Genomic DNA, 26,918 nt, shown 5'->3' with positions numbered 1-26,918 from the left:
TGAGGGGTCAGACCAAGTTTCAGACACATCCAAATTTTAGGTGGGCCCCACCAAGTAATTTTATATGTTTTAGGCATGTCTTCACATGATTTTAAATGGTATGGCCCACCTGAGTTCCGTATACAGCTGATTTTTCTGCTATCCTATAATTTAAAAGGGACCCATTAAATTCACGGTGTTGATGTTCGACATACATCATGGTGAGGCCCACACAACTCGACCTCATGGGGAGTTCCTATGAGCTCAACTGTATAGAACCTTTTCCTTTACAACCCTTGGCCAGTACAAAATAAAAAGAAACTACATACATTCAATGTGGGCTCAATTGAGTTTAAAATATACTTATGCTGCGTGCTTTCTTCACTGGACCGACTGTTTTCAGAAGAAGACAAAATGCTAATAAGGGGGGCCCACAAAAAGGGTTTTTTTGGTCTTTCTACCGGAAACACAGTAAGGAAAGGGGGTGAAAGCAGCAGTGGAGAGGGAGAGGAAAAGCAAACAGTGGAAATGAGAGAGGAAAAGCAGCGGGGCAAACTAGAAAATCAGCGGGGAAAACGAGAAAATCAGCGGGGTAAACATGGGAGAGGAAAAGCATTTTCTAGTTTACCCCACTAATTGTCTAGTTTCCCCCGCTTAATTTCATGTTTGCCCTGCTGATTTCCTAGTTTGCCCCGATGATTTTCTAGTTTTCCCCACTCAATTTCATGTTTACCCCGCTGATTTTCTAGTTTGCCTCACTGATTTTCTAGTTTCCCCCGCTCAATTTCATGTTTGCCCCGTTGATTTCCTAGTTTGCACCGCTAACTTTCTAATTTCCCCCGCTTAATTTCATGTTTGCCCCGCTGATTTTCTAGTTTGTCTCGCTGATTTTCTAATTTTTCCCGCTCAATTTCATGTTTGCCCTAATGATTTTCTAGTTTGCCTTGCTGATTTTCTAGTTTGCCCCGCTGATTTTCTAGTTTTCCACGCTCAATTTTATGTTTACCCCGGTGATTTCCTAGTTTGCCCCGCTGATTTTCTAGTTTGCCCCACTGATTTTCTAGTTTTCCCCGCTCAATTTCATGTTTGCCCTGTTGATTTCCTAGTTTGCCCCCGCTGATTTCCTCATTTGCTCCGCTGATTTTCTAGTTTTTCCCACTGATTTTCTAGTTTCCACCACTCAATTTCATGTTTGCCCTGTTGATTTTCTAGTTTGCCCCGCTGATTTTCTAGTTTGCACAGCTGATTTTTTAGTTTCCCCCGCTCAATTTCATATTTGCCCCGCTGATTTCCTAGTTTGCCCCGCTGATTTTCTAGTTTCCCAGCTGATTTTGTAGTTTCCCCCGCTCAATTTCATGTTTGCCCCGCTGATTTCCTAGTTTGCCCCGCTGATTTTCTAGTTTCCCCCACTCAATTTCATGTTTGCCCCATTGATTTCCTAGTTTGTCCCGCTGATTTTCTAGTTTCCCTCGCTCAATTTCATGTTTGCCCCACTGAATTTCATGTACGGCTGAAAGTTGGGCAGGTTCAACCCGACCGACCCGTGATCGAACCAACATTGGGTTAGGCTCGGGTAGGATATATCAGGTCTGATATCAAGCTTGAGCTATACAAACGCCAACCCGATAAAACTTAGGTTGGGCTTGAGTTGAGGTCTCAGGTTGTCTGACTCAACCCGAACCCGATCAATATATTAGTTACTTATAAATTATAATTGAGTGTGGATTGTATGTGTAGAAGGTACACTAGTGATGTCGGGTCTCATTTGTCCAAGTCATTTCAAGGAATCAAGCTAACAAGATATGCCGGATTTCTCTCTCCCAAATAGATTGCGTGCTATGCTACATGACTTTTTAAAGGAGTAGTCCTATATTTTAGCCAGTTTTTTTAAAGAAAAAAATGAAGTTCTTTATGATGAATAATCACGTATATAATTAATAAAATCATAGATATAAAAAATAAGTCCTATATTAAAACATAATAAACTAATATAATAACAAAAATATTAGCACGTATACACCCGACCAACCCAATCAACCCGCCGAGCCCTCTTGGGTTGGGCTTGGGTTGGGTTGGGTCAAGGTTTAGGTATAGGAACCTTGGGTTGGGTTAGGGTTGAGTATCAACCCGAAGTAACCCGCCCGACTTTTAGCCCTAATTTCATGTTGCCCCATTGAATTTCTAGTTTACCCCGCTCAATTTCATGTTTGCCTCGCTCAATTTCATATTTGCCCAGCTGAATTTATAGTTTGACCGCGAAGTAATTAAAATTGACCACGAACTGAATGAAATAGATTTTCAACCATAAACTCGATGGAATCTTGGAAATAACTGGGTTGGTTGGATAAATTAGCTTCTCCTACCCCCAAAATCATATGTGGTAAGTTAAGGAAATCATTCTAGTTTAGGAGATATGCTTGTTAAATAAATAGACAAAGAAATGAATTAAAAGATAGAAAAATATTTTTATATACTTATGTATACATACTTACATAATTATGTATTATAGAAAAATGTTAGGAGGAAAATGCTCTCCATGTAAAAAATAAAAATAAAAAAGAGAAAAAAGTGCATAGAACTACCGTTATGGCTACGGTTATAATCCGTAGCCATAGGCCAGGCTTTGACCAGTCTCTTTTTCTTCTTCTTCTTCTTTTTTTCCTGTTGTAATCCCTACCGATTTTTATGGGTCCCATTATGAGGTATGTGTTATATCCAAACCGTCCATCTATTTTGCGAACTCATATTAAGGCTTGAGATGAAAAATAAGACAGATCTAGCAATCAAGTGGACCACACTGTAAAAGGCATTGGGGAATTAAACGTCTACCATTGAAACCCTTTTAGGGGTTACAGAAGTTTTGGATCATTATGAAATTTGTTTTCCTCTTCATCCATGTCTTTGTGACCTATGAATGAACTTAGACGGGGAGGATTTCTCACAAACATCACAGTGGGCCCCAACTTAGATGGGGGAGGATTTCTAATGGTTGACGCTCATTCAACACTGTTTCCTGTAATGTGGTAGACTTAAGATTTGGATATACCTCATTTTTTGTCTCATACCATAAAATGATCTGGAAAAAATATATGGACGGCATGGATGAAAAGCATACATCATGTTGGGCCCATATACTACCGACGATCCGCCATTGGCGGGTTGCAGGCGGAGTAGCCAATCCGTTTATGTGAAAAGGAGGGGTATTTTCGCCCCGCAATTTGTCATCCGTACGGGGAGGTCTAAGTGCGTATGTTAAGTTTGTACTGCGGCATGAATGTCCAATGGATAAAAGGTAGGGTTCACAGTCGTATATTTCTCATGTCTCTACCAACCGGTAGGTGAGGCCTTCGTTAACAGTGAAATTACCATAACACCCATTGTACACGTGCTCCTTTCCATGAGTGGTAAAGTAGAGAATTGTGGGACCCATGTAATATTCATATGATGTCAAACGGTCCACTACACCTGGATCTAAACATGATATGAACCACACCCTAATAAAATAATATACAAAATGAGAATTGTGGGAACCACGTCATATTTATATAATATCAACCTATTGCAATAAATGTAATCTACCATCATATTCGGAAGAATAAAAAGATATTGATAAATCTAAACTTAAGCCACACCAAGTAGTAATAATAATAATATACCCAACTTAAAATATCAACATGCACTCAAAAGTATCATTTAATCAGGTTTTTGGATGCATGTCGAAGGGACGCAGAATGCAGTTACTGAATATGCTTTCTCACACGTACCGTATGTGGCATGGCCACATTAATTATCCGTCCATTTTTCAGCTCATTTTACGGGTTGAGACCTAAAATTGAAACGTATCCAAAGGTCAAGTGGACCCCACCAAATGAAATAGTGGGGTTAAAGATATCCACCGTCGAAACCTTCCTAAGGCCCATGTTACTGTTTATTTGTTATCCAACTCGTTCATTGGGTCACATAGACATGGATGAAGGAAAAACACAATTAATAGCGTGATCCAAAACTTTAATGCCCCCACACCCCTTAGGCATGTTTGGTCCGTGGCATTGAATGATATTGAATTGAATTAGATGAAATTAATATCATTGTTGCACTATGATTGCATGTCTGGAAATATCATGATATTTTAGCCATCCAATCCCATGCTAGGGATAAAATTTTTGCTACGGGAAAACACTGGATTAACCAAAATCATGTTTGGTGGTGATGGAGTTTTCCTCCTCAGTTCAGAGGAGATGAGGTGCGGTTCGGATGCCACAAACGGTGGAATCCCCGCGCTGCTCGACCAGTCCTGCAGCCTGCTCGACCGGTCGAGTGAACAGTGCTCAACCAGTCCTGGGTCACTCGACTCAAAGTCCAGCGAGCTTTGTAAACAGTGCTCGACCAGTCGAGTGAACAGTGCTCGACCAGCCTACAGCCTGCACGACCAGTCCTAGTTACGCAAATTTGAGTCTGATTTTGTATGAGATTCGGATTTTTGAGGCGGCTTTCGCAAGGGTGCGAAAGAGAGTTTCCTAAACTATAAATAAGAGGTCCCTAGGGTTTTCTAGGGTATGCAAGAGGTAATGCAATAGAGTTTCCTAAAGCTTTGCAAGGGTTGCCAAAGGGTTTAGGGCTATCAAAGGTATGAGAGAGAGAGAGAGAAAAAAAAAAAAGCTTGTGGAAAAGAGGTTATACTCGTAGAGATAATCTACTATATCTTAGCACTTCCACGTCCTCGCAATCGGTGAGATCTCTCCGTTTTTCTTTTATTCTCTTATTGTTTATTCACTCCCGCGTAAGTAAAAAAGGTTGTAACGTTCTACTTAATAGTGGATTGTTGATCTGAACGAGGTCCTCTGGCCTCTTTGAGGGTTTTCCACATAAAAATCTTTTGTGTGGTGTGGTTTATGCTTTGATTTATTTCATTGCTTTATTATTCCATAATTCTGGTTTGTTTCGAGAGGCTGGATCCTAAGGTTTTGTGCAAGGCCCTCAACAGGTGGACCATGGAATTGTAATCAATGGACCAAATTCCCAACCGATGTCACTCACTTATACACATATATAACCATAATGTCACGTGTAAATGGTGTATATGGATGGACGGCATGGGTAAACGCATGCATCACGGTAGGGCCCACATGTGTAGTGGATTTCAAAATCCACAGAAATCATTGGTGGTACCATATGCAATTCCATGGAACTATATGCAATTCCATCCCACCTAATCAAACCTTTCCTATCCTCCTCAAATGTTGGATGAAATTTCGCACGACCAAATGCAATTCTATCCCACCTAATCCCATCTAATACCAGCACCAAACAACCCTTAAGATTTCAATGGTAGTGTTCAATTCATACTTTCTCACGTGGTGTGGTCCACTTGAGCTCTGGACATGCTTTGATTTTGGGCTTATTCACTAAAATAAGTTGGTATGAATAAGACGCATCATAATTCATGGTGGCCCCATGGAGTTTAGGATTTTACGTCTAACAGGTTAGATGTCATAACCATGTGAGACGCCATTACCTTTTTAAACAAAAACAATATATAAAGGTACTTTAATACTATAAACATACTTTGATAACTTTCATTTTCAAAAAGCGCTTAGGGAGGGTTGGTTTTTTTTTTTTTTTTTTTAAAAGAAATTAGTGTGGGAGTTTTTCTGTAAATTTAGAATTTATGAAGAATTTTTCTGTAAAAAACTCTATAAAATTTACGTTAATATTATAATAATTTTGCGATAAATTGGTAAAAAAATATAAAAAATGCAGATATTTTGAAAATGTTATGCAATATTAAGGTGAAAATATCGTTTAATTTATTTATCAAGAAAATATCGGGAGTTTTGCAAAACCTCACCTTGGTTTGTTCAACTACCTACCTTTTAACCATCCGAACTGTTTTCATTCGTGTGGCCCACTTTTGTTTTGGATCAGCCCAATTGGCTTACTTTGGCAGAAGAATCCTAGTGGGGCTGATGGTATCAACGGCCTGGATTACTGAACAATGGGGCCTACTTGTGCAAACTGAAACCCAAACAGTAGCACTGTATATGCCTCTAGGTTTTTATCGGAGTGAACCACACCATTGGAAATAGTGGGATAAGGAAGCACACCATTGAAACCTTCCAGGAGCCCTCGAGAAGTTTCCAACTATTGGTGTTTGATCCCCACTGTTTTGTGTTGTGTGGTCTACTTGAGCTTTGTATCTGCCTCATTTTTCAGCTCATGCCTTAAAATGAGATAGAAAAATGGATGAATGGTGTGGATAAAACATATATATATATATATATATATATATCACAATGGGACAGAAACATCATGACGGGCCGCACATTGTCAGGTCTCCAGGCAATCCGCGAAAATTAGATCGGTTTCACGATCCTAGCCTCTATTCACGGACACTTGTGAGTTGACCATTGGATAATAATTTCGTTTTTAAACCGTCCAATAAATTTCTGCAAATATCTTAATAAGCTTATCAAAGACATTTTCTTGGTTAATCATACTTTCTAAGCTTGCATACATAAATTGAACGGTTTAATTTAATTTACGTGCACGTCCTGAATGGAAGTTCAAAGTAATATTGCGCCAAAAGACCGACTCATAAAATCCAGTCAGGGGTGTCAATGGGCCAGGTTGGCCTGTCTGGTTTCAGGGTCTGGCCTGCGTTGGACTTGGGCTGGATTATCAGGCTCAAGGAACGGGCTGAGCTTAAAATTTAGGCCTATTTCTAAATAATAGGGCTGAAAGTCATGCGGGATCAACCCCCGACCCGGCATTCGGTTGTTCTTGGGCATGATGTATCGGGTTCAGTCTCAGGCTTGGGCTATACAAACACTAACCCAATAAAATTTGGGTCGGCCTCGGGTTACCTGACCCAACCTGAACCAGATCAATATATAAGTTCTTTTTATAAATTATAATTGAGTGCGGATAGTATGTGTAGAAGGTACAGGAAATTCTAATGCTACAGGTTTCATTGGTCCACATCATTTCCTATGACTCAAGCTAACAAGATATGCCGGATTTCTCTCTCTCAAATAGATCGCATCCTACACAAGACTTTTAAAGGAGTAGTTGTCTTATATTTTAGCTTCTTTGTTTAGAAAAAACAAAATCCTGTATTGAAAATATAATAGACTAACATAATAACAAAAATATTAGCACACAGGAACCTTGGATTGGGCTAGGTGGAGCACCAGCCCAGCCCACGTCGGCTTAGATACGCTAGCTTCGTCTAAATATGAGATGGTTGCAATCGCACCCACCTTCGCAGCTGCCTAAAGAGTCATCACCGCTCATATTTACCATAATCACAAGAGGAAAGCATAAAGAGCTCATAATACTACAATTTAACCGATGTGGGTCAAACGTGGTAAGTAGATAATGAGACAATAACAGGATTGGCATAGTTTTGTTTACTTCTCTGTATCTACAAGTGGGTTGCATGGGTCAGTGATCAAGACCGTTTGTAAATCAAGGATTGAGCTTTCCCAAAAACCCTTCTAAATCAAGCAATCATAACCCTTTGATTAGACGGCTAGGATCTATTCTCACAACATGATTACTATCAGTAGTCGAAGAAAGGCCCTGTTAAATGAGCAGCAGTCCGCATCCCCCTGGTAAAACTCACAATAACTAGTCAGAGTGGTAGACTGGAAATTTTTGGCCCATTGCATAGTCAGGGTGGCCTACCAAATCAACTCCTCCATCAGCCTACTTGTTTACCACGTGTACGGTTGGGATGTAACTTTAGGGAATTCCTTGAAGCATCTCGTAGTTGCATTTCTCAACTTATATTCATACATGGAGCGTCCATGAATGGGCCCATGTGATGGATGCTTGGAAACTGAGTGTGAATGATGATACTCAGATGATTGAATTTTTAGGTTTGGGTACATTTTTATATTATTTCTAGTGGTGTAAGCCACCTGTGTTACAAATCAACTTAAATTTTGGCGTCCTATCTTCATGGTGGGGCACACCTAATGCACAGGTCCAATGCCACTCATAACCCAACCATAACAACCACTATGAGTATTTTTTTAAAGCAGTGGTCACGCCCTTAGTGCATAACAGTACCTACCATTACCGTCATGCAGGTTATAGCACAGTACCATAATTATTTTTAGATACTATGCTAAGGCATTACCCACTCGAGTATTTGATTTAATTGATTTTTGGGCTACTTTGTAAACCTACAATGGTCCTGACGTAGAGCGGGTCACGGATAATTTCATTGCCAAGATGGACTAGAAAAGGTCCGATCACAAGTGAAAGTTACCTAGACCATCAAGACCTTAAATCGAGCGCATCGGAATGAGTTATTCGACATACCATACTGATTTTGGGGTAGGATGAGCCACCTTAGCCACTCAATGCGCACGCCGAATTTACAAAATACCATCAAAATTCCTGTTTTATTTTCGTTTTTACTATTTATAAGAAGTTTTAGTTTGAGTATATTTATAATAAGTTTTAGTTTGAGTATAACTCTTCATCGGTTGGGCTTTTGGAATTGCCCCCAACATGAAAAGTGCTTAGAATAATTAGTAGAATAGCATGGTTACGCCAAATAAGACAATTCTATTTTTGGGCGAAAACCATGAGGTCCAGTGAAAGTCACGACCATTTATAAATAATACTATTTATAGTAAGTCACGATTTTTAAGAGTTTTAGTTGTAGTTTGATTCGAAAACTTCTCCCTAGGGTTTGTAACTTTATTTAAAGAGTTGTAATCTCGTTTTTCATCATCAATCAAATTATTTTAAATTTCTTAAAATTATTTTTATTTTCTTTTCCTTGTGTATTCCAGGCTTTTTTGTGAGGAGTCCAGAAAAGTTGCATAGGTTTGGAACAATTAGCCCACGTCCTTTCCTACGTCAGGTACACAAAACAAACAAAAGAAATCTCATGCTCACGTCATGCTGGCCCTTAAAAGGTCGACAGACCCCTGCCTCTGCATGTCTAGATGGGTCAGCTTGGCTAAGGTCAACCCAAGCACAGCCCAATTGTTTACATGACGTGCTTCTTGATCCAGCGCAAAAATAAACCTGATCAAACTAACTTGGTCCTGTTTTTTAAGCTTCCGATTCGATGTGGATCAACTTCATTAGCACTCTACTAAAAAGTGGCAGCATTAAGTTTCTAGAGCAATGATTATTATTTTTAAGAAAATTCAAAAAACTAATTGCATGCAAACTTTTGCCTGGGCTACCTCACTGGGAGCGGATTAGGTGCAGCCCGGACTCACCCAACATGGTGCAACCCTTACCGTGGGGCCCACTTTGATGAATTTATTTTATATCCATGTTGTCAATCCCTTTTACAAGAACATGCTAGGCTATGAGCGTAAAATCAAAGCAGATATGTACGTGGGCCCACCTTGATGAATTTATTCTATATCTATCCCGTCCATCTTATTTACAAGAATATTACTATGAGCCCAAAAACCAGGCGGATACAAATCTTAGATGGACCATACAATAGAAAACAATGGTGATTAAATATCCCACCATTAAAAACTTACTAAGGGCCGAGGTAATGTTATTTGTCATCCAACCTATTGATAAGGTCACTTAAACCTGGACCAAGGGGGAAAAAACAAATATCAGCTTAATCTAAAAGTTTTATATCCTATATTATAAATTGTTAATGCTCAATCACCACCGTCACCTTGGGTAGTCCACCTGCTGAGATTTGGATTTGCTTCATTTTTTAATTCATTCCCTAAAATGATTTTAAAAAATAGGACAGCTTGAATATAGAATACATGCATCAAGCTAGGAGCCAAAGTAACGGTCACATCGTCTTGATGAGGCAGGGCCACCTAAATCATTATATTTCTTCAATTCTACTCCACCATAAAGGAGACTCAACCTAACGACGTTAATTAAAGTCCCTCCGGATATTTTCATAAGAGTGATGCTTATATATATATATATATATATATATAGAGAGAGAGAGAGAGAGAGAGAGAGAGAGAGAGAGAGAGAGAGAGAGAGAGAGAGAGAGAGGGTACTGTACCCTCGACCTTAACGTAGCATTCTGATAACTAGCAATCTGACAGTGCTCGACCTTATCGGAATGCTACAGTCACATGAGATCCAATCCATTCATTTGATGTGTGCCACCTCATGATAAAACTTAAAGGGTGAAGAAATCAATCGTACCCAAAACTTAAGTGGGCCGTAGAAACAGAAACAGTTGCAGGGGGAATGCCCACCCTTAATTTTCATTAGAGCCCGCCTGAGTTGCAAAACAACCTAACTTTTTTTGCCTAACCCTTCATCCAAGCCAGATGAATGGACTGTAAGGCATGGATCGCATATATAATCATATAAGCAAAAATAGAATCAGAAACACCTAAAACTCAGTGGGATTTTGAAAAAGCATACTTAAAAGTAGAGATAGCAAGCACAAAACTAATGTAACATGTGAACTCAATAAAATAGTAGATTTCGACGACAAATTAGCCGAGTCCTAATCTGAATAGTGGCGAACGGTAACAATCATCTTGACAACTACATTGGGAATGTCAACGAAAGCCGTCTCGATACTAGCATAGCCCGTCGCAAATTGAAACAAGCCCGTCCCGGATACGACCGATACCTCCCTACGTTGTGAGAAGTAGGGTTCCAAACCTTGTATCTGTAGCGTACTCCCTTTGTAGTTTCCATCCGTGAAAACGATCGTGAACATGAAAGATAAGGCGGAGGCGTCTAAGGACGATACTACAAATATCCCTCGAGCTCGTCCTAGCTCCTTCGAGTTCCTATCTACTCCTTGGGTGATCGCATCGTCCAACACAAAGATGGTTCCGAACTTGGACCCAGTTGAATTCATGCCATTGATTCCGGCAACCGGGATTGAAGTCACCTTCGGGCCTGTTTCCCAGTCTTGCATGTAGAAAACCATGTTGGTCTCTTTCGTTCTTGTGTCTTTGGCTTCCAAGCTGGCAACAATGGTTATGAGGAAGAATATCGGTACTGAAACTGATATCTTTGGTGTGGCTTGAGCCATTTGTATCAATTACTATTTACTATCTTAGTAGTAGAGAAATGGTCTATTTATAATAGTGGAAGGGTAATCCTTGCATCACAAGTAGTGGTGGGTGGGGCCCATATGCCAGCATTGTTTGGATGATCCCAACCGTGTATCTAGTGGTTCAGAGTAGTGGAGGGTAATTGGCAGAGGGAATTGCAGGACCCACGTGAACCACACCCTAAAAAATAATATACAAAATGAGAATTGCAGGACCCACGTGAACCACACCCTAAAAAATAATATACAAAATGAGAATTGCAGGACCCACGTGATATTTATATAATATCAACCTATTGCAATAAATGTAATCTACCATGATATATTCGGGAGAATAAAAAAATATTGATAAATCTAAACTTAAGCCACACCAAATAATAATAATAATAATATATACACAACTTAAAATATCAAAATTCACTTAAAGTATCATTTAATCAGGTTTTTGGATGCATGTCTAAGGGAAGCAGATTGCTAGTGAGTAACTCAATATGCTTTCTCACACGGAACCGTAAGTGGCATGGCCACATTAATTGTCCGTCCATTTTTTCACCTCATTTTACTGGTTGAGACCTAAAATTGAAACATATCCAAAGGTCAAGTGGACCCCACCTAATGAAAGAGTGGGGATAATGATGTCCACCGTCAAAACCTTCCTAAGGCCCATGTTTAGGGGTGTACATTGAGTCGAATCGAGTTGAGTTGGCCTCAGCTCGACTCAGCTCGAACACTGGCTGACCTCAGCTCGAACTTGACTTGGCTCGGTCCTTGAGCTCGACTGGCCAGCTCGGCTCGGTTCGGTCAGCAGCTGGGGCCAAATTCGAGCCAAGATCGATCCAAGTTTGCCATTGAGGCATTTCCACAAACACTTGAACTACAACTTCAAAAACTCACTGTTTTACAAATAGAGGCAATGGTTTTACAGGTGTTTTATCAAACACCTTCTAAGTAACATTAAAAAAAAAAAAAAACAGAGAGAAAAAAGTTATTTGGTTAATGTACATACCTTGCTTGCCACTGGCCAAACCTTCCTTGCCACCAGCCACATTTCGTTGAGTCATTTTATCAAACAATTAGTGAGTAACATCAATGGCAAAGTAACCGAGTCACCAAAATGGTTCGATCCGAGTTCGATTCGAGTTGGATTCGATCCGAGTTGAGTCGAGCTGGGGCCTTCTTGAACTCGACTCGAACTCATTTTCGAGCTCAAAAAATCAACTCGACTCAACTTGAACTCACCTTCGAACCGAGTTGAATCAAGCTTTTTCGAGTCGAGTCGAGCGAGCTAACCGAGCTAGCTCAGTTTGTGTACACCCCTACCCATATTACTGTTTATTTGTTATCCAACTCGTTCATTGGATGACACAGACATGGATGAAGGAAAACACAAATAATAGCATGATCCAAAACTTTAATGCCCCGCAGCCCTTAAGGGCCTGTTTGGTCCTTGGCATTGAATGATATTGAATTGTATTAGATGAAATTAACATCATTGTTGCACAATGATTGCATGTTTGGAAATACCATGATATTGTAGCCATCCAATCTCATGCTAGGGACAAAATTTTTGCTACGAGAAAACACTGGATTAAACAAAATCATGTGTTGGTGGACCATGAAATTGTAATCAATGGACCAAATTCACAATGGATGTCACTCACTTGTACATGTATATAACCATAATGTCATGTGTAAACAGTGTATATGGATGGATGACATGGATAAATGCATGCATCACTGGGGGGCCCACATGTGTAGTGGATTTCAAAATCCACGGAAATCATTCATGGTACCATATGCAATTCCATGGGACTACATGCAATTCCATCCCACCTAATCCAAACCTTTCCCATCCTCCTCAAATGCTGGATGGAATTTCACGTGACCAAATGCAATTCTATCCCACCTAATCCCATGTAATACCTGCACCAAACAACCCTTAAGATTTCAATGGTAGTGTTCACTACATACTTTCTCATGTGGTGTAGTCCACTTGAGCTTTGGACATGCTTTGATTTTGGGCTTATTTACTAAAATAAGTTTGTATGAATAAGACGCATCACAACTCATTAGAGTTTACTAGGGATTTTATGTCTAACAGGTTAGATGTCATAACCATGTGAGACTTCATCACCTTTTTAAAGAAAAACAATACATAAAGATACTTTAATACTATAAACATACTTTGATAACTTTCATTTTCAAAAAGCACTAGGGAGGTATTTTTTTTTATTAGTGTGGGAGTTTTTCTGTAAATTTAGAATTTATGAAGAATTTTTCTGTAAAAAACTCTATAAAATTTACACGTTAATATTATAATAATTTTGCGATAAATTGGTAAAAAAATATAAAAAATGCAGATATTTTGAAAATGTTATGCAATATTAAGGTGAAAATATCGTTTAATTTATTTATCAAGAAAATATCGGGAGTTTTGCAAAACCTCACCTTGGTTTGTGCAACTACCTACCTTTTAACCATCCGAACTGTTTTCATTCGTGTGGCCCACTTTTGTTTTGGATCAGCCCAATTGGCTCACTTTGGCAGAAGAATCCTAGTGGGGCTGATGGTATCAACGGCCTGGATTACTGAACAATGGGGCCTACTTGTGCAAACTGAAAACCAAATAGGTTTTTATCGGAGTGTAGATGTTTCACACGACTGCATTTACAGTAATTGTATCTGTGGCATTCCAGCAACTTAAATTAAGTTGTCCAAGTAGTGGGCTCCACTAGAGATGAGTCACATCTAAAAGTCAAGCTCAAACGTTGATCACAAACAGAAGATTAGCAGATACCTAATGGACAATCAAAATGAGAAGTAGTCAATGGTCCGAATTCAACAAACAAATGTCCACTGATCAGAGGCTAGGATCTCCCAATCGATCTGATTTTACGTCTACAATCTACCTACGGTGGGCCCCACAATTTGAACGTTTAAAGTTGAGTTGTATGCATGCCGCATGTATTATCTGTGTGCATGTGTACGAAACATTATATCCGTGTAACACGTTAGGGGTGGTTTCCCTGACGGTGGGGCCGCCCTGGATGTATGTACTGTATATCCATGCCGTCCATCAGTTTTTTTATTTTCATGCCCTAAAAGGAAGCAGATCCAATCCCAAGTGGATCACAATCATCCAATCAAACGAATGTTACTTGGAATCATCATCTCAGATGATTCGAACCGTTCATTAGCATGGGCGTGAAGGCGACAACATAGTCAGCATCACGCATCATCTAACACACAGCTCACGTGCAAGTAATCATCAAAATAGGGGGGTACAGCGTACACCCAAAGACGTTGACGTCTTCATGCAAAAAAACGCCCAGAGAAGTAAGATAAAATAAAATAAAATAAGGGAAGGAAACGTGTGAGTCTGTGTAACGTGTGAGGCTGCGTAATTCATGTGTCAAACGCGGTTTTCCTTCTCCCTTTCGCCTACTTCTCATATCCATATCATGGTAGATCTGAAGCTTGAGCCCATTTTGGCATTTATTTGCCATCCAACCTGTCCACAGAAAAAAAAAAAAAAAAAGAACAAAAAATATAGCAGATTGATACACGGTAGTGTCAACCGTATCGTACTTACCACAAAAATGAGCTCAGCTACGCTAGCTTCTTCTGTATCAGAAGATAGAGACAGCACCCACCATCGCAACTGCGTAAATCCTCTTCACCGCTCACGTACATTTTGTGGGAAGAGAAAAACATAAAGAGCTCATAATATAATTAAGTAACCGATGTGGGACAAACGTGAGAAGTGGATTATGAGATAATAATAGGAATGGCCTAGTTTTCTTTACTTCCCTGTTTATCCAAGCGGGGTATATGGTTCAGTGATCAATACCATTGGTCAATCATGGATTGACCTTTCCCAAGAACCCTTCTAAATCAAGCAATCCTAATTCTTGATTAGACGGCTAGGATCCATCCTTAGAACATGATCATTATCAGTGGTCTGAGAAGGCCTAGTTCAATGAGAAGCAGTCCACATCCACCAGAAAAACCTCATGGTCAGAGTGGTAGACTTAAAAGATTTTTGGCCCATTGCATGGTCATGGTGCCCTACGAAACCAACTCCCTCATCAGCGTACTTTTGTTTTCCACGCGTATGGTTGGGATATAATTTCATGGAATTCACTGCAGCATCACATAGTAGTATTTCTCAACTAGGCATGGGGAGCGTCCATGAATGGTCGCATATTGATGATGGATGCTTGACATTTGAGTTTGTAGGTTTGGGCACATTTTTACATTATTTTCTGTGTAGCCCATAGGTGTTTCAAATCAGCCTAATTTTGGTTCGTCCCATAAAGGTGGAGCACACCTAATGCACGGGTTTGATGTCGCACAAATGCTACATTGCACCCACAAATTACTTGAGCGTGTAATCCATCTTCATGATGTGGATGGATCACATGGACACATGGTATTAGTGGCAATTGGTTCTTGATGTAGATGGACCACATGGACATATAATATTAGTGGCAATGGGTTTGATCAACCTCTGAACATTTCCTAAATGGCTTTCTAGATATTCCTTGATGCCATGGCAATTTATGAACATGAAAAGCTTCCAAAAGAGATTTATGAATTTCTTGAAAATTTTATAAGATTAATTCTTCTTTTCCCACGACAGATGGTTAGAAATTCATATTGATATGTATTCTAGTACTGAGAGAGCTGCGAGATCAGGAATCATGGAAGAAACAACAAGATATTTCTTTTGTCTCATGTCATGCATAATGATTAACAGTTTAAGCTTGAGCTAAAGAAATGAAGTCCATTTAAGTAAATTGTTGAGCTTGAGTTGGATCCTGATAAACCCAACTCACACATATAAGCTATCAACAAGTTGATGCACACTGATTCAATTTAGAGATGCGTTAGGCCCTATCATTGTTCAAAGTATCTCCAAGATTTGTATCTCTCAGTCAGAAATAAAGATAAAACTAATAATAATGTCTATAATACTGATTTTTTAGAAATCTTAGATATTGCTAATCTTAGATATTGGTGATAATAATGTCTATAATACTGATATTTTTAAATGGAAAAAAAATACCTTCTTTCTTAAAAAAAAAAAAAAAAAAAAAAAAAAGTGGCCCCATATCATGGCTGGTCCACATCAAAAGTCGGCCCATAATGATGAATGGTCCACATCGAAGGCAGGCCCCCACATGATGGACAACCCACTTTGATATGTTTATGTATGGGTACACCATTTGGAGGTATTTTATGCAACTTCAGGTAGCAAAGGTGGTCTCAAGTGGTATCTTCAGCGATGTCAGAGGTCACGGAAACAATACGAGAGATGGACTGTATTTGCAAAGAATTAAAAAAAAAAAAAAAAAAAAAAAAAAAGAAGCTAATCATGTTTTATTATTCCTTATTAACACAGTTCAAAGAAAAACCAAATCACCCAAATGATCGATCATCAAAATACCATAATCCCCCCCATCCATACATCAAGGCACAATCTTGTAAGCCTTCGTCTTCTCTATCCAAGAAGAGAAAGAAGAAGTGGAATTCCTGAAACCCAAGAAGCCATGCTCCTTACTCTTATTCATACTGTCCAAGAAAGAACCTGGCAGATTGAAACAAATATCCACAAGCCACCAAATCCCAACCGCTTCTAGCTTAGTAGCAACAAGATCCTTCTCAATCACAATCTGCTCCCAAACAGGCCCCTTATCCTTCATTGCCTCCGTCAATCTAAAACCCGAGTCCTCTTTGAATTCCACATACTCCACCTCGAACTGCTCTGCCAGAATCCTCCACAGATGCTTCCACTTGAACACATCACCATTGCTGCAATTGAATGCCTCGTTCTTGGCGTATGGGTCGACGGCAGCCCATATCTGGTGCTCCGCGATTAGGTCGGCGTCAGACGCGTCTGAGTATCCCTCCCACGCGACATGGTTGCCCGGGAACCGTAGCGGGAGCCCCTCGTGCTTGCAGATGGAGGCGTAGACACATAAGGTCCCAATCAAGTTCATGAGGCTGTAAGGAGAGAAGCCGAAGATTATCCCAGGGCGATGGACTGTCCAGGTCAGCCCTTCCTTCTTCTCAACTTCCTCGAATAAGATATCCTCTTGAGTGTAGTAGAAATTGGGGCTCGGTAGACGGGGGAGTTCCTCGTGTAAAGGGGGATCGTGTGGGTTTTTCATAGATTCGAAAGAGCCCAAGTAGTGCTTGCGGCCTGTCTGGAGGCAGATGTGCTGGAGATTGGGTGAATTTTGAATTACAGATTGAAGGACATTGCGGAGCATGGAGCCATTGATTTCGCAGTTCTCAGATTCGGTGCGTCCGTCGATCCATGCAACATAGAAGATGTGGGTCACAGCAGAGAGGGTAGAGAGCTTGGATTGGACGTCGGATGGATCGGATATGTCGCACTGTATGTATTCGATTGGGTGCTCTGCGTACCATGGAGGACGGGGGCGGCGGGCAACGCCGTAGACTTTCCACGGCCCGCCGGGGGTGTCAGCGAGAGGGAGGATCTCGGCCAGGCTGTTGCCAACGATGCCGGTGACGCCAATTATCAGGGCCACGCTCTGATACTGGCGTGTGCCATCACCTTCCTCAAACTTTTTCTTCGCTGTGCCGACGGCGCCTGCCCACCACGAGCTCATTTTAGCAGAAAGCGGGGTTAGTTTCTTCTATGGAATCCGTATAGACAGAAGAAGATATTTGCACAGGATTTACGGGAGAAAAGAAGGGGTAGCCCATATCATCCCTATAATCTCCTTTTAGTAGTATATTTATTTGCTTATTGTTAGTGAACCGATCTTGTCTTTAAAAAGAAAAAGAAAAAAGAAAAAGTGTCACCAATATGTTGATGTCGCCAATTATTTTTATTGTCTAAATTTTAGGTGTCCCTTGAATCACCAGTGTATCGACGATATTTTGATAATATCACTAATATATAGATATAATAAAAAAATTATTAAATTTTTTTTTTTTATGGCCGTATGGTTTTATATAATATTCAAATTGTTGATGATAATATCAGTCATATCACAATATTATCATTATTGTAACATGGGCAATATTGAGGCCATAGTCTTTTATTTCCTTTTCAATTGTCGACGATTTCTTAGCAAAATATCTTGTATTGTCATTATTTTGAAATATCGATAGATGTTTGGATGGGAGGTTGGATGGTTGGATAGATGTGATAGTTGGATATATAGATGGAATGGATGCGATGGTTTGATTAGTTTTTTTTTTTTTTTGTATGAGAGCACATGCTTTCAAGTCCCATTAAATGAAAATTGATTATGTATGTATTTTTTCATAAATTTCTTTGTTCCTAAATATGCAAATATGTCTCTTTTAGATTCTCCTAAGTTTCACTATAAAATTCTACCATTTTCACCATGTTTTCATACATTTTCAATTATTAGCGATATTGATATATTCTTTCCGTATCTTCGGAGAGTGAAACTTGCAGCAATAAGTGTTGCCCATCTAAATATTTGATCCACTTGATTTTTGAGCCACTGCACAAACTTTAGGTGGTTCGTGCTTTGGACGAAACAAATGTCATGTGCACATCATGCTGGCCCAAAGAGGTCATCATTTGATATTGCATGATTGGCGCCCATACATATGCTTATGTAAAGGGATCAGCTAGGCCGAGGTCAACCCAATTAAGGACAGCCCAGTTTAACCATGCCATACTTGTTGACCTAGCATCTTTTAAGATTCTAATTCGTTGCGGATCGAATCTGTTAAAACTCTGCTCAGTAGTTGTAACAGTTTGTTGCATTTCTACAACGGTGATTTTTTATTTTTTATTTCCTTAGGCAATCCATAAAACTAACTGCCTCATTAAAAAATATATATCAAAGATATTTCAAAAAAAGGAACTAATATTATATAATCATATCTATCACTTTTCACTACACCAAAATCTCTGGATAGGAATGGCTGGTATTTTGGTTTGAGAACGGTTCAAAGCCGTGTCTGATTTGAAACGGTTATAAACCGTGTTCAAATTTGTACCTGTTTTAATAGCCAACGTTGCTATTTCTGATATTTTGTTGGTGTGTCCCATTTGCATTTTGAATATTCCTAATTTTTAGGATTATGTTCTATTGTTATATTTTAAAATAGATGGACAGATTGGGTTTGTTTTGGAGACCTCGCTGGACCCCACACGGCCCTACAGGCACAATAGTTTTTATTTGCCGCAATTACCAAATCGATTTCACCTTTTTTGGGGCCGAAACCCTCGTTCCCATTGTCACACGACCTCCCTCTCCCTCTCCCGATCCTCTCTCTCTCTCTCGATCTTCCTCTTCCTCTATTGATCTCGTATTTGCTTTTACGGAATAGATTTTCCCGGATTTTCTTTTACTATTCGGATTGTGAAATCCATTGAATCTCCTCTCCGGAAACAAACGCCTATTCTTTCGTTCTCCTTTTCCCTGAAAATTTTAGGGTTTTACTGCTTTTTCTTGAGCTGAAAACTACGCAGAGCTTTTCCATGTCGATTTGATCTGCATTCGATTCGATTCCCTGAAAGAAGATATGATAGGCATAGATTTCAGCGTCTAACATCGAGTTACCAAAATACAAGTTGTTTTCAACAGATTCCGATGTTTTTCCCTTTGTACAGATCTTAGATTTTTATTTTTTTTCTTCGTCGTTTGATACGAATATCGTCGTTTAATTCAATGAACTGTTGGAAAACTCTGCATCTTCTACAAATGTTACCAAGCAAGGAAATCATGAACCTGGTGGTCCCAATGCTGTGTTCGTTCAGCCACTTGCAGAAACTGGCAGGTCCTTGACATCAGAAGTTCAGAGCTGGCCTGGAATGGATACAGTAAACATGGTTGATACTAATGATGCAAATAAGATGGGCGGCCTGAAATCCTCAGACACTAGTCTTGTAGTGGGTTCATGTCAAGATGAATTGTCCATTGATGAAGGAAATCAGTCAAGTTGACAGGTAATTTAATATTTCCCTGGAATCACCCTCTTGAATTTATTTTGTTGGATCATCGTAAGTGATCTTGAACATTTTGCACCTAGGCAGGCAAATTTCATTCATAGCCATGGTCTCTGTGTCTACCTTTAGTTATGCATTCTCTTTTGGTTTATGAGCTAAATATATTAAGGAATAGAAAGAGTAACGGAAATCTAGGTAAAGTATTTGGAAAATAGTGTCATTGTTTCTTCCAAGCATTTGTATTACTGAGTCAGTTCCATAACATGATGTAGTTATAAGGATGTAAGACCAGTGATATCACTGAACAAGTGGTTCTATTCTGTTTATTAAGATTTGCAACACCAAGACACGAAGTGTGATTAATTGGGTGTGCAAGTTTTGGTGGTAGTGGCAATGAACTGCATATACAACCCCAACAAGGCTGTGCGGTGATCTGTGTGGTGATTTTGGGGTCTCCTAACTTATATTCTATTGTTTAACAGGATGCCCTCGCATCTAAAAGTTTTGAAGTTTCAAGGCTAGTGCGCCAAGAAAAAGAGGGCCTGCTGCAAAACAACATGAATACGGCTCTTATCAATGGGCATTTCAGAGAGCAATACTTATAGTCTAGCATGGAGTGTCTTCATAAAGAGGTATGCTTATACTTTTCTGTTTTTCTTATAACTATAGAGGAATGCCGTTATGAAGGAAAATTGAGCAGTAGTCCACATTCAACTAGCAAAAAGTGGATAGCATTTGCCCAACCACTAAACTTTTTGCATTTGGCCCATCCATGTACATGTTGGAATCTCTGTGTGTGCCTGCAGTGCACACCTCAATGTAGTTGGTTATCTTATGTTTATGTTTAGTGCGAATATGTTTAGTCTTTTTATACTCTTTATCAATAAGGAGGTTAGTCAGCTGCTTTGTATGATTATGAAGATTAGACACAAGTCTCTCTCACTTCTTCTTTTTCCTTTCTTCTTAGCTTATTTTTCTACATGGTATCAGCGCATTGAGGCTCAATCCACACGTTCATTCCACATGTTCCTACTTCCTTCTATCTGCACTTGCAATAGTAATTGTGCTATGGTATTCATGCTACAGTGTTTGTCTGGGCTTCGTTCCAGATTTTGTGCCAACCATTTTTTTTTTTCTAATCAATCTGGTTTTGTATTCATGTAGCACTTGATAGAGTGGAATAGCACAATAGAATTCATGTAGTGGAATCTAATTAATTGGGATAAGGCTTTAGATGATGATGATGATTCCACAGTTTGGTCAGCAAACACTTTCTCCATGTATATGGTGAGGACAGGGCTTCATGGAACTAACATGAAGTATGCATAATTATAGCATTTCTCATCATTACAGATGCACTGAGGTATTTCTATTGGAGTTTATACCTTTGCTCAGATTGTATGAATTATGGGATAGTTTCTGAATAGATAAGGAACCGTGTCATTTTTATTTCAGCAGGAATTTTTTTGTTGGTTGATTTTTCTCCCCTTTTCACCTTAAGCATCTTTCATATACTTGCAGTTGGAAAGGATGAAAAGTGAGAACCTGACTTCTCTTCTACCACAAGATGAACATCATTCAGACCCAGCTTTTCAAGGTTTACAAAGAGAGTTGTTGCAATTACACACGGTATATATGCGCACACTATGCCAACCTAGCAAGTCATAATTACCTCCCTCAAGTCTCATAAATCACTCTCTTGCTTGATTTTCCACAGGCAAATGATCAATTGGGGAGCATATTTCCTTTATTTAATGAATTTTCAGGCAGTGGAAATGCATTGGAAAGGGTACTTGCACTGGAAATTGAGCTCGCGGAAGCATTGCAAGCAAAGAAAAAATCGAGCATTCATTTTCAGAGGTAGACTATAGCATGGATGGTAACAAACATCAATGACCTTATTCATTTTACTGCAGTATGTGAATTTTTTCGCCCGTATAGTCAGAGTACGAAACAGTGTTGTGAAGAGCATGCTTACTACACAACAGGACTTGATATTGACTTTCAACTAGCCATAAGTTCCCACAAATTTCACTCGTGACATTTAGCTGCTCTGGTTATGTGGGAACCATGTTGCCTTCTCTGTTTTATCATTTTTACATAGTTGTACGGAAGCTGAGTTCACTAGGTGGATAGATGGTCATGTTTTTGAGGTGGCTTTGTCAAAGAATCTCTGTGAATTGGTCGGTCTTTGCTTTGGGGAACTGGTTCAAGACAATGTCAACCTGAAAGGCAAACACACTTATAAACATGATTCTTCAGTTGGACTGCATTCTGTACTTCTCAATACCTCCATATTTCGGAACAGGTGAGCAACCCCATCCTACATGAGTTTGGATAAATGGTGCAGTGGTTTCTAGTTTTTTCTTTAATAATTACAGTGGAACAAATATTCTATATATTAATTGGCAAGGAAATATAATGAAGAAACTACTTTAACGTCACTTTTGTAATTACTAACCTGAAACTCACATAGATGTTTTGCAGATTTCTTTAGATCTCCAATGAAATCTCTAGTACTATTTTGATTTGTGATGGCCTCATTCACTGAACCATCGACCAAACTTGTCACATCTGAAAACCTTCTTTTTGTTGTAAAGTGTACCTGGAACAGGGCATCTGTTGATTAATGGCTGTAGTGTGCATTACCATATGACCAAACTTGTCATATCGATCCCGTTTGCGCAGATTGGGCTGTTGAATTTCTTTGCAAAATGTGAAGTGATTGGGTGTGCACGTGGGGTGTTCGATGAAATTCCTGAGAGGAATTTGAACAGGCCTTGTAGGAGTAGGAGACTGTTTTTGTGGAGGATTGGACGTGAGATAGACTGTTGGATTTCATTCTAGTAGTCCACATCAAAATCTACTCACATGAGTGGACTTGATAGAGCTTGTTTTAGGAATGGTGTAAGATGCAGAGGTTATCTGCTACAATACATCCTGATGTTTGGGTTTTTTAAGTAGGGACTGCAGCAGCTGGATCTCGTGTCACATTTCAATGATCCATACCGTTTATATGATGGGCCTCAAAGCAGATGGGGGTTAAGTAAAATAACTCTCAGATTTGGATATTTTCTTTGTTACTTCTTTTTCTGTCTTTTTCACATCAAATTCCATACTGAATTTGTAGGCTGCTTGGATGTCCTGCTCACATTTGGGGCTTATTCAACAGCTATAGGCATGGTGATCTCAAGGCTGTTTATTAGATTGTTTTGGTTTGGACTCAGTTCAGTATTTGCAACATATATCTACATGTGAGTGTAGTATTATGTTTGAAATTTACATTTTCATATTGTTGTCGCGGACCCATGGTCCTTTTTTTCTGTTGCTGTACAATAGTTTTTTGTATCCTTATACTCATATATGCTTCCCAAACTGCATTGCAGGAAGGTTCTGGAGGAAAAGATAACCGGAACTCAGATTCTTTCTATTTTCAAATTTATATTCTTGGATTGGGAGTTTATGCTGGCATACGCATATTTCTTGCTTTGCTACTTAAATTCCCAGCTTGTCACACCTTGTCAGAGATGTCTGATCAGTGGTCATTCTTTCAATTTTTTAAGTGGATTTATCAGGTACTTTTATAACTCAAAATTTGATTTTTCTTTCCTATTCCAGTAGTTGGCAAGTTGTATTTCTCTGCTAGAAGTACATGCCTCAGTTACTTAATTTGAGGAAAAGCATATCTAGAAGTTGCTTATGCATCTATGCTGAACAATGTTCATGTCCTTTAGGAGCGATACTATGTTGGACACAGTCTTTATGAAAGGATGAGTGATTACTTCAGGTACGATGTCCATGGGGTGTTGTTCTTATAGTTTGTCATTGTTGAATCTTGGTATCGAATTCAAGAATATGGTTGGAGGTAGCCAAAGGTTGGGGGTCTCCCTTCAGCATGTGGGCCGCTCTGCAAATGATAGCAGGGACAGCCTGGTGAAGGGAGGGGCCTCGAGCAAATCCTTTTGGATTTCTTATGGAGGGTAGTAGGCACTTGTCATTGGGGTTCTTTCCAATCACTCACCATCACCATAACTATCATCATCATAGTCTTATTCTGCCATTTGGGGTCATGTAACTAATAATTGGTTGGAAAGAGTTCAACAACCAGCTGCCCACTTGACATTAGTCCTGTTTTACCCTATCTTGGTACTGGGTGGAGCATTGCCACCAGGTGGGGATTCTGCGTGCGTGATGGATGCAGACTAAAATACGAAGAAACATGAAAGAAGATTGAATGTGAAATTCTAACTCAGAAGCATGCACGCATGATGCGTAAGATCAGTACAATCACTGCCAATTTTTTTAGAGTATCGATGTGTTGTGTTGTCTTTTGTGAAACCATTCCTATCAGCATATGAAATCACAATAGGCTATGAACTATTAAGAATTGGAGTTCTCTATGATGATGCATGCATTTATGCACGCTTTCATTTCATTTCCTTTTCATTCTTCTCTCTGCTTTCTTTGCTCTTAGTTGCTTTCTGGGGTTCTTTTTATCGGAGATATGGTTGTTAAGGAAAATGCTTGGGCTGTTTGAACTGGCCTGTTTCATTGGGACCAGCCAACTTGCTGGTTTGGTGGGCGGTCTATATTCTAAAGAACTGGTTGTGAGCAGCTTGCATTAATTTACATGCCAAGTCAGTTGAATTTTTGGCTTTTGTCCTTGCGTTGAGAATTCTTTTTTTTTTTTTTTGGGAGCGTAATCACCGAACTGATCTATGGATATGAAATCCAAATGGCAGGCGATCTGTAGTTCTATCATCAGGCAACAACTTTTACCACCAGGGCACTGCCTATTTACAGCTTGGCATCATTCTATAGAATTTATGTTCACCTTTTTCTCTTATCTGATCACATAACCATGATGCAATGTTGTTTTGCAGGTTCATTTGCCTATTCATTGGTGTTGGAGTAATTCTCTGTCATTTCTTGTTTTGGTTGTATTACAGCAGCGATCAGGAATGGGTGCTGCCTAACATGTGTATCCTGATTTATTACATTTTTGTGATTGTTACTAATTATGTTTCTAAACTTCGTGCAGTCATTCATGAGACATTGCTACTTGATAATTAGGGTATGAAACAAGTGAATTTGTACGTTCGTTTTCTAACCCTTATTTTCACATGAAATCGATTCTCCAAATACCTTTCTGGATATTCCTCAATGTCTTCGGACATTCACACTAGTTCCAGAAGAAATCGAAGAATTTCTTGGGAATCATAACAAGATCTATTTATCCACTTGATTTTCTGTGATCTACCATTCTGGTTTTTTTTTTTTTTTCCCATTGGTTCCAATGATTATTTGACAAAGTATAATTTCTTGAGCTGCAGACTTTTTGCCACGTCAACTTCAAACCAATTGACAGAGCAAAAGCGCATCTGCGAACTTGGTATTCAGTCAAACTGCAAAAGATGCACTAGTTTTATGCTGGCTTAAAGAACAAGACAGCCCGTCATATCAATTTGCATCACATGTACATTGCATCAAAATGTTGAGTTTACCTTGTTAAGCCATTAAGACGTTTTTAAAAGTCTTGAAAAGTTTCTCTTGGAAATTTTTTTACAATGATGGCATTTAGTAATACACAGTTGCATTTGTCATTTCAGTTCACTAATCATAGAGTACCAATTTCTTTTGTATTATTCTTCGTTGATTGAGTAGGACGAGTTGCTAAAAGCTGCTGCACATTTCATTTTGTTTCTTAATATTTTTATTTTTATTTTTGAAAGATGACAATTTATTAATAAAAGGCCAAAAGGCTAGCTCTGTTCAGTATTTACAACGCAGCCCAATCTCTGCCTAAGAAATTACAGTCTCTCAAAGCAGGTGACACCATTGTCCAGTCAATTACATCACTCTTGGCCCTAATAAAAGCCCACAAGGAATTTCCTGACATCACTCATTTTGTTTCTTAATAGTAAATGGTTTCCTTAAACCTACCAGTATCCTATATTGGTGATCTTATTGGTCTTAGCGGAGCTGGGATGTGCAGCTTTCATATTCTTCGACCATAGCTGCAAAAATGTGAGTTTAGGGTCTTTTACTCATTCTTTTAACATCTTTGGTCTAATTATCAGAGTAAATGGTACATGAGGCAATATTATGATATTCTCAGTTTAGTCTCATTTTTTCCTGAGAATATATTCAATTAACCACACAAACTTCATGTTGTTTAATCTTGACACAGCACATGGCAGATATGGATAAAGGCGTTTTATTGAACTTTACAAACTTTTTTTTTTTTTTTTTTTTTTAAAGAGCTTTGCAGTGGTGGCTTTTGACTACTGCTTCTCAAGGGAATCTGTTCACTGACATTACTTCGCTTTTGACTATTTGGATATGAGCACTGACATTACTTCGCATTGCATTTGCGTTGGCTGTATAAGACCCTTTATGCATCACCTTGGTAAGGCGCTCAGTATTCATTGCATTGCATTCATAACAAGCTTCGGTAAGGCCAGTGATGTTATCATCGATCATGTTTTCTCTTCCTGTATCTCCTATTACTCTTCTACACACTATTGTCACACACTTCCACCACCCACTAAGCTTCTATAAACTTATGTACGATTGATTCATGCAGGTGATCCTAGGTCAGCATCGTAACAGCAGAGCTTGGATTAGAGTTGAGCCAAGGACCCCCAGTGTTGCAGATCTTCATCCTCCTTTTGCTATCTGATGTATTTCCCTTTCTGTTATGTACTTGTAAAAGTTCAAATTTATAGTGGATTTTATAATGTGTCTTTGTTATTTTCGAGATTTACTTGTTGTGATTTTGGTTATGCTCGTATTGGAAATGATTATATGATTATGAAAATCCTCCTTGTAGGATCCCAGGATCGGAACCTGTCTTAGGAGCCGAGAATGGAGTACCATGGAGGCTGTTGCGGCCAGAACCGGCTATAGGATTCCTTATGAGTCCGATTACCGAGTCTG

At 39.2% G+C, this 26,918-nt stretch overlaps 1 protein-coding gene, 1 non-coding gene and 1 pseudogene across 5 annotated transcripts; 1 reads left to right on the top strand and 2 right to left on the bottom strand.

Annotated features, from left to right (window-relative positions):
• Positions 1-14,615: 14,615 nt before the first annotated feature.
• On the bottom strand, positions 14,616-14,699 carry LOC131252455 (small nucleolar RNA snoR114). The gene has a single exon (XR_009174475.1). It is a non-coding gene; the product is annotated as a small nucleolar RNA snoR114 (small nucleolar RNA).
• Positions 14,700-16,367: 1,668 nt separating this feature from the next.
• The window catches only part of LOC131251861 (uncharacterized), a 21,984-nt pseudogene continuing 11,433 nt past the window's right edge, over positions 16,368-26,918 (bottom strand).
• Positions 22,508-26,007, top strand: LOC131250773 (callose synthase 10-like). 4 transcript variants are annotated; one of them, XM_058251079.1, is made up of 6 exons: positions 22,508-23,020; positions 23,110-23,233; positions 23,366-23,554; positions 23,714-23,766; positions 24,863-24,960; positions 25,926-26,007. In XM_058251079.1, the coding sequence occupies exons 3-6, from the start codon at positions 23,507-23,509 to the stop codon at positions 25,994-25,996; spliced, it is 270 nt and encodes an 89-aa protein (XP_058107062.1). In that variant the 5' UTR covers positions 22,508-23,020; positions 23,110-23,233; positions 23,366-23,506; the 3' UTR covers positions 25,997-26,007. The 4 variants fall into 4 exon arrangements, with proteins under 4 accessions (XP_058107062.1, XP_058107060.1, XP_058107058.1 ...); XM_058251077.1 differs by lacking the exon at positions 23,714-23,766; XM_058251075.1 differs by lacking the exon at positions 23,714-23,766 and having other exon boundaries at positions 24,863-26,005.

The sequence above is a fragment of the Magnolia sinica genome, chromosome 7 (genome assembly GCF_029962835.1).
Source record: "Magnolia sinica isolate HGM2019 chromosome 7, MsV1, whole genome shotgun sequence".
Taxonomy (NCBI): domain Eukaryota; kingdom Viridiplantae; phylum Streptophyta; class Magnoliopsida; order Magnoliales; family Magnoliaceae; genus Magnolia; species Magnolia sinica.
Note: the sequence above shows the minus strand (reverse complement) of the source record. Positions and strands in the feature narration are given on the sequence as shown.